We start from the raw sequence: 14,576 nt of genomic DNA, 5'->3' as shown, positions 1-14,576 counted from the left end.
AAATTTCAAAAAGGGCTGGGAATGTGGCTCAGTGGTTAAATGCACCCCCCCCCTCGAAAAAGCACTGCAACATTGTTTATAAATGAAAAGTTGGGATCATCATTACTGTCTATCAGAAAGGCAAGGCAATGATTCAGTGAATGGTAACAGTGGTAGGGTCTTTAAGATAAAGGAAATGCATAAATATAGACATTTCCAACTGTCTATATTTATGCATTATTTGATTCATTTTACAATGAGAATATAAAACTTTACAATCAGAAAATGTGATTGAAAAATTTCCACTTTGAAACAGATATATATATATTTTTTTTTCTAGCTTATACCCGATTTTTCTTTTCTTTTAAAATCTCTGCCTCAGGCCAAAACAATAAAAGAAGTACATTTAGTGGCAGTTGCAGAAGGCAAATGGTCAAGAGATCTGAGATGAGTGGCCAGGTTCACAGCCAGGGTGAAGTGCCCTCAGGGAGAGGCTAGAAGTCTTTGGAACTGGGATCTTGCCTAGCGTGTGCTGCCCCCTGCTGGTTCAGATACATTTTCCTGGTCCTAAGAAATGCCCAAAGGATGATTAAAGTCAAGCAGATAAAGTTGAATGGTTCCTTCTCTATTCATTTACTCAAAATTGCATCTCCCATTAGGGACAGAAAGTTGTTGGAGTGATAATAGAGAAGGTGAAGCTGATTTTCAGCCCAAACCATCTCTAGAATGATTTATTTTTCTTTTTTAAAAATAATTTCAGTTGTAGATGGACACAATGCCTTTATTTATTTTTATGTGGTATTGAGGATGGAACCCAGTGCTTCACATGTGATAGACAAGCACTCTTTCACTGAGCCACAACCCCAGACCCCAGAACAGTTTCTTGCTCTCCAGTAAGAGATGCCCTGAGTATAGGAGTCTGGAGAAAATGGTTCTTCTGTCAGAGTCTCTTTCCTCACAAGGCAGTGTGGGGCGGGATTGGGGGGTGGGCTCTCATGTAGGCATGCATGAATTAATTAATGGTGTTCGCTGGTTAATTCCATGTGCTTTTCACATGCTTTGCAGTTCACTAAATTCTACAGCCTTTGTTAAAAGCCTGGAGAACATGGAGAAGGCCAATCCAGAGGTAAGAGAATTCTGCCTTTTGTTCTCTGAAAGGGACTTGGGTGCATGTGTGTCCAGCATGAAAAACTGGGGTTGATACAGGGTGTCCTTATCATCGTCATTCCCCTGGGAACCATGTATTATACTTTGTGTGTCTCAGCTCACAGGCCTGTGCTTGCACACAGCAGCAACTCAGGAAGGCCCTATCACTGCAAAAGGGGTGGTTGAAGAGTGATGGGACTGGGCAGGCTGGGCCAGACCAGTCCTGGATGGCAGGTGCTGAGGAAGGGGCACTGGACTTGGACTCAGAAACCAGCACCACCTCCCAGAACCACCTCAGCAAGTTGAGGATGAGGATGAAGATAATCTGCCCTGCCTCCTCCTCCGTGTCGTTGTAAGGCTCAAATAAAATGATAGGCAGCTGAACCTGGTGGTGCATGTCTGTAATCCCAGTGATTCGGGAGGCTGAGGCAGGAGAATAGTGAGTTTGCCCAGCCTCAGCAATTTACTGAGACTCTGCCTCAATCAATCAATTAATAAAACGGGCTGGGGGGTATAATTCAGTGGTAAAGAGCCTCTCAGTTCAATCCCTAATACCAAAAAAAAGTGCTTCATAATACATGAAGCATTGAGTAAATATGAGGGGTAATTATGATACATTTAGTAGTTGAGGAGTTAATGGTTAAGATGAAGTATTCAGGAACCTTTAGAAAAAGAGGACCAACAAGAACGTCCCCCTCCATACTGGTGTGTAACAGAGTTATAAACAGGGACTGAGAGCCAGGTGCAGTGGTGCAAGCCTGTAATCTCAGTGGCAGTGGCTTGGGAGGCTATGGCAGGAGAATCACAAGTTCAAAGCCAGCCTTAGCAATGTCGAGGCGCTAAGCAACTCAGGGAGACCCCTAAATAAAATACAAAATAGGGCTGGGGATGTGGTTCAGTGTTCGAGTGCCCCTGAGTTCAATCCCTGGAACCAAACCAAACAAAACAAAAATGAGTGACTGAGAAATGGATTGATAGCTCTGAATTTCTATTTTCTCTTCTTTTTTCTCCTCCTCCCTTCCTCTCTCCTTTCCTTTTCTCTAACTTTTAGAAACTCTTTGAATAGTTACCTTTCTGTCTTTTGTGCTAGTTTTGTCCCAAGAGGACTTTTTCCCAACATGGTGCAGCAGCCTCTAGAAGCCCAGAATTTGTCATTGGATGATATTGTTTTTCCAAACAGTGACAGGACTGTGAATCACTAAGTGCCACCGCCTCACAGATGTGAGATTCAGTGAGGGCTGTTCCTGCCATATAAACCCTCCAAGATGATGACGATTAGCTGCTAATCAATGCCATCCTGCTATGACTCTAATTAGAAAGAAATGTCCACAGAATACAAGTAATTTAGCAAGATAAGGGGTCCCTGCTGCTAACTCCATGCCCAGTGAAGCAAAGAATCTCAACCCTTTGCTGCTGAGTGCTTTCAAGCCTGAAGGCTCAATTATGGTTCTTGACGATCATTCTCTGGCTCTCAGTAACCCTCTGAACTTAAGCATTTGGATGACTGATGCCCTGTGAATGGGAGTGGGTAGACTTATTCCTGGATATGAGATTTGCTTGATTTTTAGGAATTTTTTTACACTTTTTTCTCCCTCTAGAAACACGTATACTCCTCTATAACTACACAGGAAGTGAGGGAGGAAGAAGAACCAAGTGGGAAATCAGAGGCCATCTACATGACCATGGTGAGGATGGTTCTGGGCCACAGAAGGGGCTGGGAAGGGTACGGCAACCGTGGGCGGCAGATGTGTGACTAGATCACCCAGGGAGGCTGTTTGCTGAGGTCAGAGATTTTTCTAAGTAGTAGGAAGTCAGAGAAAATAAACTCTGCTGGATAAAAGTGACTTGTCAAACTTGTCTTTGTACCCAATTTTGAGGATTAAAGTCATCACTAGAGGTGACAAGTGACTTCACTGGGAGCAGGGAGAGGTCTTCGCCTCATTAGCACAGCCCTGATTAAACAAGACCTAATAAAGAGAGTGTGTTAGGATCCTTGGACAAGTATTACACTAAAAGGGATTATTTTTTTCTATCAAAAGGCCAAAGTAGAGTCCTTTGACCCTTGGAGTTTTCAATTCTGTGCCTTCTTAATGCTTTTGCGTATTCTGCTGGCACATGTAGTCTGCATGCTGAATTTCAGAGAATAGCATGGAGTCTGATTCCTACTTTTTCTTGGCTCAGACTTCTGTGGCTCTGCAGTGAATAGGGGTAGGGACAAAAGGAGTCAGCTGGCAATAACTTGATGCTATTTGTAGACTAATTATAGGCACCTGGCCCATGAAGGAGCAGTGTTCTGCTGGGGTCAGAAAGGCTGGCTTCCTGTGCTATGGAATGACGGGTTGTGTTTGTTCTTGTCATTCCGTCCAGAGGACACATGACTCCCAGCTGACTGCAGCAGAGAAAATGTGAGATCAGGGGAGTGTGAGGTCAGGGACCTGGCCTGGTTCCACCAAGTGAAACAGGAGTCCTGCTCTGAAGTTGCTGTTGAATAGACTCATTTTTTTTCCTACCTCCTTCCCCCGTTATTGCCATGTGATGCTCCAGTAATTGGTTGGGCCTCCCTGGCCTTCACAGACCTGCTGATGTGGCTACGGCTAGGTGTGTCACCCACTAGGGTGTTTGCAGAAGGTCTTAAGGTGGAGATGATGTAAGTGTGACAATGCTCTCATGGCTGCCTTCCCCATGTATCACAACTGCTGTGGGGACAGCACGTCTCCTTAAACACATCTAATAGAGGGTGGGTGAGGAGAGGCCAGGGCCACAAACTCAGAGGCCTTCAAGTTAATTGAGAACATTCTATGCCAAACTAAATAAGCCTGTGGATGAATTCTGGATTGCAGGACACTTGGATGAGACCTCAAGTGCAGAGGTGTTCTCTATAGAGAGCAAGAGTACAGAAACTCGGATTTTTTTTTCTACCAGGGATTGAACCCAGGGGGCGCTCTACTACTGAGCTAAATCCCCAGCCCTTATTATTTATTTATTTTTTATTTTGAGCTAGGGTCTCGCTAAGTTACTGAGCCTGGCCTTGAATGTGCTTCCCCCTGTCTCAGTTTCCTGAGTTTTTGAGATTACTGACATGCACAATTATGTATGACTAAGAACTTTTGATTTTTGTTGTTGGCTTCAATTAAATTTACTTAAATGTATAGTTATTTCTCTGTATCTGTGTTTTCTTCATCTATGGATTCAACCAACAATGGACTGAAAGTAGTTGGGGAAAAGTTGCAGACGGTTTCTTGTCACTGTTCCCTAGACAATACAGCATAACACTAATTTACATAGTATTTCCATTACATTAAGTATTATAAGTAATCTGGAGATGATTTGAAGTGAACAGGAGGATGGATGTAGGTTATATGTAAATACTACAACTCCTTTTATATGAGGGAGTTGAGTGTCCCTGGATTTTGGTATCTGTGGATTCTTGGAACAGATCTCCCATAGATTCCCAGCACCATGCTGATCTCCATTTCTAAAACGGGACACACACTGGTTCAGATCACAAGCTTTGGAGCCAGGCACACCTGGCTCCAGCTCCTGACGCTTAGCAGCAAGATGTTAACTTAGGCAGGTCATTTAGCCTCTCTGAACCTCAATTTCCTTATCCTTAAAATGGAAATAATAATTCCTACCTTCCCAGGGATGAGGACCAAATAGGACAATGCATGTGAAATTCAGTACAGGGCCAGGAACAGAAAACAGCTTTCCTTCCTTCCTTCCTTCCTTCCTTCCTTCCTTCCTTCCTTCCTTCCTTCCTTCCTTCCTTCCTTCCTCCCTCCCTCCCTCCCTCCCTCCCTCCCTCCCTTCCTTCCTTCCTTCCTTCCTTCCTTCTTCCCCCCTGTCCTGGGGACTGAACCCAGGGTCTCACTCATACTACACAAGTGCTCTAACACTGTCACTGAGCTGTTTTTCTAGCCCTGAACTACTTACAATGCTTTGCTTTTTTCTTCCCCCACAGCACCCAGTTTGGCCCTCTCTGAGGTCAGTTCCAGCTGGGGGAATTCCAAAACCAGAGCATGCTTTTTGAGAAGAAAGGAGAGTTTCCTTCAATTTAGCAGTGGCAGGGACTTTGTCCTTCCTCTGTGTTGCTGAGATACTGTACCAGTTGTTTCAGACCCCTGCCCTCCAGGTATCCTTGGCTTTCATCAAAGGGCTGAAGATGGAGGGTTTGGAGCCTGGCAGAAGGACTGAACAGCTCTGGAGAGGCAGGCTCTGCTGAGGGGAGGGAGAGAATGAACTTGGTTGGCTAGAAGGGCCCAGAGGAAGTTGGCTGAGGCACTGTGGTGGCCTCAAGCACTCCATCGATCAGACCCTTCGTATGGACAATGTGCTTTGTGATTGAGCTACTGAGAAGAATCACAATGATAAAAACCAATGCAAATGATTCCATCAATAAATAATGCCTAAATAAACATGGTTTGTGAAAGTCATTCATTCTTATGCCCTGCCTGAGGGGTAAGTGGAGTTTGGGTAAAGAATCCATAGTTTGGAACTCCTGGAACAACTGTAGCACCTGGAGGGAAGCCTCATGGTGACTCTGCGTGCTGGGCTATTGTTGGTCCTGGGAACATACAGCAGTAACTGGTTGGAAGTGAGGTCTGAGCACAGATCAGGGATTTGAACCAGTGGTTCTTCTTTCCACCTGGGTATTAGCATTGGTCCTTGCAGGGCCTTACCATAGGCCTCCTAATTCCTCATGGAGTGTCTTTTTTTTTTTTTTTTTTTGGTACAGGAGAATGAACCCAGGGGTGTTCAATCACTGAGCTACATCCCCAGCCACTCCCCTTTTTATACATTTATTTATTTATTTTTATGTGGTGCTGAGGATTGAACCCAATGCCTCACATGTGCTAGGCAACCACTGAACTACAACCTCAGCCCCTCAGCCCTTTTTTTGTATTTTATTTAGAGACAGGGTCTCACTGAGTTGCTTAGGGCCTCACTAAGTTGCTGAGGCTGGCTTTGAACTCGTGATCCTCCTGCCTCAGCCTCCTGAGCCACTGGGATTGCAGGCGTACACCACTGCGCTCAGCTTGTGTGTCTTTTTCAAAGGTGATGCTGCAGTAATGCCAAAATGGACAACCCCTGATTTAATTCTTGGTCTGAAATGTGAGGTTTGAACACTTTTTGGTTACTATTGTAAGATTTGATAAGTTGGTCTTAAAAATCATTTGGTTCTGACCTCTGACTTCTGGTCTCTAGGGATCAGCCTGGACTCAGCCCCTGTCTCCTTTCCTCAGCTACCACAGGACTTTCCTTATTCTCTGCACCTGCTTTTCCCCACATTGAGCCATTCAGGGCCCAAATAAAGAAGAGATCTTTTCCGCATCTCTGATTTCTGATCCAGTCTCAAGCAGGGCTACAATTTTGAATGATTCCTCAAGCCTTCCAAGTATTGGGGCCCTCTCATGGCATTATGAGCTCTTTCTTTTATACCAGTTTTTCTTGTTTAACCATAAAGAAGAGTCATTGAGAGTTTTCTTTTTGTTCTTGTTTAGCGACAGAGCCCTGTTTGCTCTAAATAAGGAGTATGTCAACATGCGTATAGAAGGTGCTATCCTGTCCAAGACATACCAGGGACACATATTGGCACTATAATTTGACTCTGGAAGGACTCTTCATAACCAGAGTGTTTATGGGGAAGAAGTGGTTTCATTTCTGGCCACCCTCCACATGTTTTTCTTTGGGTTAAGGAGCCCCTTTTATAAGGTGGGGGGGGGCAGTAACTGGGGATTGAACTTGACCACTGAACCACATCTGCAGTCCTTTTTTGGTATCTTATCTAGAGACAGAGTCTCACTGAGTTGCTTAGTGCTTTGCTTTTTGCTGAGGCTGGCTTTGAACTTGTGATTTTCCTGCCTCAGCCTCCTGAGCCATTAAGGGGCCCTTTTCTACTTCCCTAAATGTATGCATTGGACAGTGGCCTTCAAGATACAGAATCACTGGAATAAGAGCTGGAGGGTGGGCTGGACAGCTTATCCACGGCATCCTCTCAGGGTACTTTGATTGTGGAAGTGTGAACACACCCAAATTTGAATTTGATTCCATTTTGGGTTCAGCAGTTTAGTCTGGGGAGGAGGAAGAGGAAACCTACCTGTCTCTCAAAAACCTTCTTCTCATACCTAGGCATGAATTTGCTGCTGAGGGTGGAATCCATGGTTGTCAAATACCAACTTTGCTTAAAACTAAAACATTCCTGTAGGAGACCATGGAAAAGATTAACTTGTTTTCTAATGTCATTTTCTTACAAGGAACTGTCTATTAAATCCAGGAACATAAAGGTGGACGGTGTAGGGAGTAGGCTTCAAAGTCAAATGGTTTGGTTCAAATCTAGGTTCTGGCTCTTACTCGTCAATACTGCAAAGTTTTTTTAGATTCTCTGAGGCTGTTTTCCCTATGCAGATGCTTCTTGTCTGAGATGTGGTTACATCCATTATAAATTGAAATTATCATCAGTTGAAAATGCATTCAATATGCATAACCCACAGAATATCATAACGTAGCAACACTGGAAGATGAGTTGTTCCCCTTTGGGATCATGTGGCTGACTGGAAGCTGCAGCTTGCTGCCATTGCTCAGCACTGAGAGAGAGGATCTTACCACAGATCGTTAGCCTGAGAACAGATTGCAATTCAAAACTCAGAGTATGGTTTCTACCGAATGCATATTGCTTTTGCACCATTGAAAAGCTGAAAATCATAAACTGAACTATTGTAAATTGGGGACTGTACATGTAAATTTGGGACTGTAGGATTTTTTTCTCTCTCTCTTTTGCAATTACTAAATGAGATAGCTTAGACAACAATGCTGGTCTGAGCCCTCAGTTGGATTTATCTTTTCCAGCTCTTGCTATTCAGAAACGGGTTCTTTCTTTTTTAATGCCATGCTAGCCAGTCTGTGCCATTAATAACAAAATTGAGCAGAATGGATGACAATATCTTCTGGTGACTCAGTGCCCCTCTCCTTTTGATTTTTATTTCTATGGGCAGGAAACAAACTCAGACACCCAAGTCCCTCTAACTCAAAGAGAGAGTTAGGAAGCTGAGCTTAGGCAAAGGGTTCAAGGGGTGACATTCTGAAGGGCAGGAAAACTGCTGGAAAGGGATCAAGCTGGGTCCCCTGGTGTAGGAGATCCTTCAGCAAGTGCTTTTGTTACTTGAATTTGCAGTATGTTAGGTCCCTAGAACACCAGATGCTCCCATATTTGAAGGTTTCCAGAAGCACACAGGTCCTTGCCAAGAGAAAGCCCGGAGGGGGTGGGCCGCCCATGAATAATGCAGGATCTAGCAGCTCCAGAATTTGGCTGTTGAAGGCTGGCGGCACAAGCCTGTGATCCCAGCTACTTGGGAGCCTGAGGCAGGCAGATCCAGTGATTTCTAGGCCAGAGAGGAAACAGAGTGAGACCCTGCCCTCTTAAAAAACAAAAACAAAAACAACACCAAAAAAATGAGCAACAAAACAAAAACCCTCAAACAAACAGAATGTTGCTACTGGAATTGGAAATAGCCAGCCTGTCCACTGGACTAGCAGATAGACTGTCCTTCTTCTTCTTTTTTTTTTAAACACTTATTCTTAAGTTTTAGGTGAACACAATATCTTTATTTTACATTTATGTGGTGCTGAGGATCAAACCCAGTGCCTCGTGCATGCTAGGTGAGCAATCTACCACTGAGCCACAACTCCAGCCCCTAGACGGTCCTTCTTTAGGACCCTGCCAACCCTTTGTCTCTCCCTGTTCCTTGTAACTCCACTCCTTTTCCCATTTTGGCTCCGCAGTGTGCTCACATTTTCTACATTGGAAATTTCCTTTTGTGAAATACCAGCTCTGTGTGTGTGTGTGGTTAGAGGGGCCCATGCTGACACGGAATTAGTGGTTTCTGAGAGCTGAGGAGCCCTAGGCTGTAAGTTGCATTCCAACACAGACCAGTAAGCCTCTTCCTAAGTTGAAAGAAAGTTTCTCAGAACCACTGACCTTCTGACCAGCTGGTTTGCAGATGTGGTCTAGGCTTCTTTAAGGGAGGTCAGGCAATTCATGACCACTTCTGTAAAACCAGACTCTCAAAACATCTTTTTTTTTTGTTTTTTTAATCAAAAATTAAAGGAACTCAGAGTTTCTCCCAAAGCTAAGACCTTTCTTCCATTTTGTCAGCACTGGTATTTTTCCTGTGCTGGAACTATGTTTCTGGCCTTCTGGGTTCGGGTGCTATCTTGTCTACCCATCCATATATCCTCCCACTTTTATTTTTTTTTTAAATAAAATCTTCTGCTTTATATATCTTGTCTATCCTGCATTTAAGCCTTTGCTCTTGGTGCATTCTTGCCTGAGCTGCCCTTTCCCTTCTTGCCTGCCCAAGTCTCCGTTCAAGTCCTGCCTGGGTGATCTCTTGAGTTTTTTGCACCTCCCTCGATATTTCTTCACTTGATCAGATTTTTATCTTCTGTTGTCCTCTATTTGTTTCATAGATGTGGCACTTTATCTTCTCTCGAGACCTTAAGCGCTTAGAGACCCTGCTTTAGGTGTTTTCTGTGACTCTTGCAGCCTCTGCCTCTACAAGGTACAATCCTTCTTGAATAGAAGTCCTAGGGAGTGGAGTGGAGCAGCCTGCAAAGGAAGCCTCTGGACCAGTTCCCCCACACCCTGGCTAGGTAGGGTCAGGCTGATGGAATTTCTGCCCTTTCCTGGGTCATGACATAGTCATTGCTCATTCTCTTTCTGCTCAGGGACCCTCAGAGGCCCAGCCCATACTCAGAATGAAGTTGGAAAGTAAGTTGGGAAATAAATAGTGACAATACTCTTTGATCCTGTTAGCATGGCAACTCCTACAACACCAGGAGAACTTAGTTCTCTCCCTGCAGACAGGATTGCACTCATCATGATGTACTGTGCCTGAATTTGTACACTTATTTCCTTGTCTAGAAAGTGAGCACTCATGGGAAGCTGTTTCTCAATCATTTCCAGGTTAACATTTTCTAGCCCAGTATTAAGCACATCGGGCCATTAAATAGGCATAGTAATCCCTTTTATCCCTGGTTTTGCTTTCTGCAGTTTCAATTAGCCACAGTTAACTGTGGTCTGAAAATATGAAATGGAAAATTCCAGAATAAACAATTCATAAGTTTTAAATTGAGTAGTGTGATGAAATTTTTTACTTTCCTGTTTCTTCCTAGGAAGCATACATGTGATTCCCTTGTCTATCAAATCCATGATGTGTACGTGACCTGACCATTAGTTAATTAGTAGTTTTCTTGGGTAGCAGATCCACTGCCATGGAATTCACAGTGATTGTACATAGGGTTTGGTGTTATTCGTGGTTTTAGGCATCAGCAAGGGTCTTAGGATGCATCTTCCACAGATAATGTGAGACTACAATATCTGAACTTGTTGAATGAGTGACTTGATTTATAAATGAGTAAATGTACCCAGCGCTACACACAGGTGCACAGAAGAAAGAAGTAATGTGAAGATCAGGAATAGGTGAACTTGAAGCAGATTTTTTTTTTTCAACACCAGGGATTGAAACCCAGGGGCACTCTACCACTCAGCTACATCTCTAGTCCTTTTTATTTTATTTTAATTCTGAGAGAGGGTCTTGCTAAGCTGTTGTTGCTGGCCTCAAGTTTGTGATCTTCCTGCTCAGGCTCCTGAGTCACTGGGATTACAGCTGTGTATCACCATGCCCTGCTGGAACAGATGTTTGAAGACAGACCAGGAGCCTTCTGAGCAGGCAAGAGAGGAAGGGCATTCCTAGACAAGGAAAGTGCAAAGGCAAAGACAAGATGCTAGGTGCTGTGCATGCTGTGTACTTGGTATAGAAAGGCCTGAGATGCACCAGGGGTGGCAAAGAGAGGTGAGTAAAATGAATCCCTACCTTGAACCCATGAGCAGACTGCTGTGTGCTCTGTAGATCAAGGATGTTGGCATTTAATCCCAGGCCTGTTCCTGTGTACTGTTCTCCTTTCCCCAAGCCCCCAAACCGAGTTTCACATTGAGCTATTTAATATTGGTTGAAAGTAGTGCTTCTCAAAATTTAACATGCTTAAGAATCACCTAGATCAACATATGGGACTTACTCAAACTAAAAAGTTTTTTTCTCAGCAAGAGAAACAATAAGAGAGGTAAATAGGGAGCCTACATCCTGGGAACAAATCTTTACTCCTCACACTTCAAATAGAGCCCTAATATCCAGAGTATACAAAGAACTCAAAAAATTAAGCAATAAGAAAACAAATAACCCAATCAACAAATGGGCCAAGGATCTGAACAGACACTTCTCAGAGGAGGATATACAATCAATCAACAAGTACATGAAAAAATGCTCACCATCTCTAGCAGTCAGAGAAATGCAAATCAAAACCACCCTAAGATACCATCTCACTCCAGTAAGATTGGCAGCCATTATGAAGTCAAACAACAACAAATGCTGGCGAGGATGTGGGGAAAAGGGTACACTTGTACATTGCTGGTGGGACTGCAAATTGGTGCGGCCAATTTGGAAAGCAGTATGGAGATTCCTGGGAAAGCTGGGAATGGAACCACCATTTGACCCAGCTATCGCCCTTCTCGGACTATTCCCTGAAGACCTTAAAAGAGCGTACTACAGGGATACTGCCACATCGATGTTCATAGCAGCACAATTCACAATAGCAAGACTGTGGAACCAACCTAGATGCCCTTCAATAGAAGAATGGATAAAAAAAAATGTGGCATTTATATACTATAGAGTATTACTCAGCACTAAAAAATGACAAAATCATGGAATTTGCAGGGAAATGGATTGCATTAGAGCAGATTATTCTAAGTGAAGCTAGCCAATCCCTAAAAAACAAATGCCAAGTATAAGGAGAGCAACTAAAAACAGAGCAGGGAAGAAGAGCATGAGAAAAAGATTAACATTAAACAGGGACGAGAGGTGGGAGGGAAAGGGAGAGAGAAGGGAAATTGCATGGAAATGGAAGGTGACCCTCATTGTTATACAAAATTACATATAAGAGGATGTGAGGGGAAAGGGAAAAAAACAAGGGAGAGAAATGAATTACAGTAGATGGGGTAGAGAGAGAAGATGGGAGGGGAGGGGAGGGGAGGGCGGATAGTAGAGGATAGGAAAGATAACAGAATACAACAGTCACTAATAGGGCAATATGTTAAAAACATGGATGTATAACCGATGTGATTCTGCAATCTGTATACGGGGTAAAAATGGGAGTTCATAACCCATTTGAATCAAATGTATGAAATATGATATGTCAAGAGCTTTGTAATGTTTTGAACAACTAATTAAAAAAATAAAAAAAATAATACCAATAGCAAAAAAAAAAAAAAAAAAAAAAAAAGAAGAAGAATCACCTAGAGCCTGGAGGGGCTGGGGATGAGGCCCTGGCTGCAATCACCAGGACCACCAAAAAAAAAAAAAAAAAAAAAAAAAAATCACCTGGAGATTTTGCTAAAAGGTGCAGATTCTATTCCTTAGGCCTGTGACTCTGTATTTTTAACAAGTTCCCAGGTGATACTGATGATGCTGGCTAGGAATATACTTTGAGAAGTTAGACTCTAAGGCGAAAGTAAATTGGGAGGCTCTCTGGAGCCTTGACTAGACATTCCAAAGACAAAAGGAAAGGGCCCTCCTTTGGATTATTTGTAACACTGCTTTTCTCAGCAGGGTAGGTAATTGATTGTTGTCCAATAAAAGCTTCGGTGATAAATGGCACCAGGCAGAAATGCCAAAACCACAGAACTTCACTATTACCAACACCCCCCCCCTGCCAAAGCCTATCTTTGATATTGGTGTCTTCATTCTGCAAAACACCTCTTTGAAATTTCTGCTTCCTCAGCTTTTGTTGGCTTCTAGGGAAGGCTTACTTTTTTGGAGCAAATGGGAATCTGGAGGCCCAAGTGGGCTATGGAGGTGCTGAGACAGCTCTCTCCAATCTCCCCTAGACTTACCCTGCCAGGGCCATCACCTCTGATCTGATTTCTACTGACCCTTGGGGTCCTGGAGGGCTGAGTTGGATAAAGATTATTTGAATTCCGGATACTTAGTTTCTTTTAGCCAAATTCTGAATAGAAGTCTAAAAATTTCTGGATCCATTTCTTGCCTTAGTTGCCTCCAAGACAGAAACTTCTGGACCTAAGTGTGATTTCAAATTGAGACCAGGAAACAGATGGGCCTTGCCGGCACCCTTGGCTGCTGTAAGAAAAAAGGAGGAAGCCGGCTACGTCAAACCAAAAATCTCTGGCAACAGGGCTAGGCTGAAAAGTGTCTGCGGCAGCGTGGATGGCGGTGCTGCAGACTGGGACTTGGCGGGACGGGCCTGGGCAGGAGCTGGGGCACTGCATGTGCCAGTGGACCCTCTGGGCACACCTATGAGCTGCTGACAGTGGAGGAGACCTCGGGCCTTGAGGGGCAGTGGGGCCAGGGCTGCAACGCCACTGGAGGAGACTTTTCTCCCTGGGCTAAGTTCTCCTCTCTTCCCTTACAATTCCTCCCCTGGGCTGTGCACTCGGGGGCGAGCCCTCCAGAGTCAGACCCTACTGAAGAGACAGGCATCTGGGCACGGTCTGTGCATGGTCCAGGCTTGGCCAAGCACAGAGAGCGCCTAGATCTTCTACCTCTCTGCTTCCTGGCAGCTCTCCCTCCAAGCCATGCCCTCCTTTGCTCCTTCCCTGCCTAGAACAGCTTCAGGGGTCTGGCTAGATTTCACTTTCTCCATGATGTCTATTTTCTCCTATTGGTCTCCAAATTCATTCATTCTTTCAGGAGTGCCCCTGTGTAGTCAGTCACCCCTGTTTATTGATTGTCTACTCTCTGCCAGGCACTGTGCAGGACTCCCACATCCGCCTCCACTTTCTGCCCCTTAGCACCTCTGTTTACATAAATATGCAGAGGCTGATTGCTTCATCTGCCCCCCCCCCCCGCCCACCTAGTCTTTTCTCTGTCTCTCTCTTTTAAAATATTTTTAATTGTAGATGGCCACATTACCTTTATTTTTATTTTTTTATGTGGTGCTGAGGATCAAACCCAGTGCCTCACACGTCCTAAGCAAGTGCTCTACCCCTGGATTACATCCCCAGCCCTTTTCCATGTCTCTTAAAATAACCTCAATGTGGGCCCATCTCCCTCCTTGGGCGATAAGCAATCTAGACATGGGAGGGCTCAGTGCTTCACAAAGATCTGAGTTTGAATCCTGGCCCTTAACTACCATGTGTAAACTGGGGTAGGTTAAGCCACAGCAGCCTCTGTTTCCTGATTTGCAATTTAAAAAAGAAAGAAAGAAAACACCTCTCCTAGAGTAAAGATCAAGTTGAGCTATCACATATCACTTACTTGGCACAGAGTTCATATCCTTTTAGAAATTCATATTCCTCGATCCTCTTTGGCACATAATTGGCCCTTTACAAATGCTTGGGATTGCCTATGAGGCTCTGTATTCTACTTGACCATGTTCCCTAG

General features: G+C 44.1%; 1 protein-coding gene across 4 annotated transcripts in view; it reads left to right on the top strand.

Moving 5' to 3' along the window:
• Positions 1 to 5,540, top strand: part of Jaml (junction adhesion molecule like) — a 27,555-nt gene extending 22,015 nt beyond the window's left edge. For 3 of the 4 annotated variants that reach the window (XM_078047077.1, XM_005328415.5, XM_078047076.1), the window contains 3 exons: positions 1,045 to 1,105; positions 2,724 to 2,810; positions 5,087 to 5,540. In XM_078047077.1, coding sequence (XP_077903203.1) covers positions 1,045 to 1,105; positions 2,724 to 2,810; positions 5,087 to 5,155 — 217 coding nt within the window. In that variant the 3' untranslated portion in view covers positions 5,156 to 5,540. Of the gene's footprint in view, positions 1 to 1,044; positions 1,106 to 1,243; positions 1,478 to 2,723; positions 2,811 to 5,086 lie in introns of those variants that run through there. The other variant, XR_013437925.1, reaches the window with a different exon arrangement.
• The last annotated feature ends 9,036 nt before the right edge of the window (positions 5,541 to 14,576 follow it).

Source organism: Ictidomys tridecemlineatus, chromosome 4, assembly GCF_052094955.1.
Source record: "Ictidomys tridecemlineatus isolate mIctTri1 chromosome 4, mIctTri1.hap1, whole genome shotgun sequence".
Taxonomy (NCBI): Eukaryota; Metazoa; Chordata; class Mammalia; order Rodentia; family Sciuridae; genus Ictidomys; species Ictidomys tridecemlineatus.
This window is presented reverse-complemented; position numbering and strand designations above follow the sequence as displayed.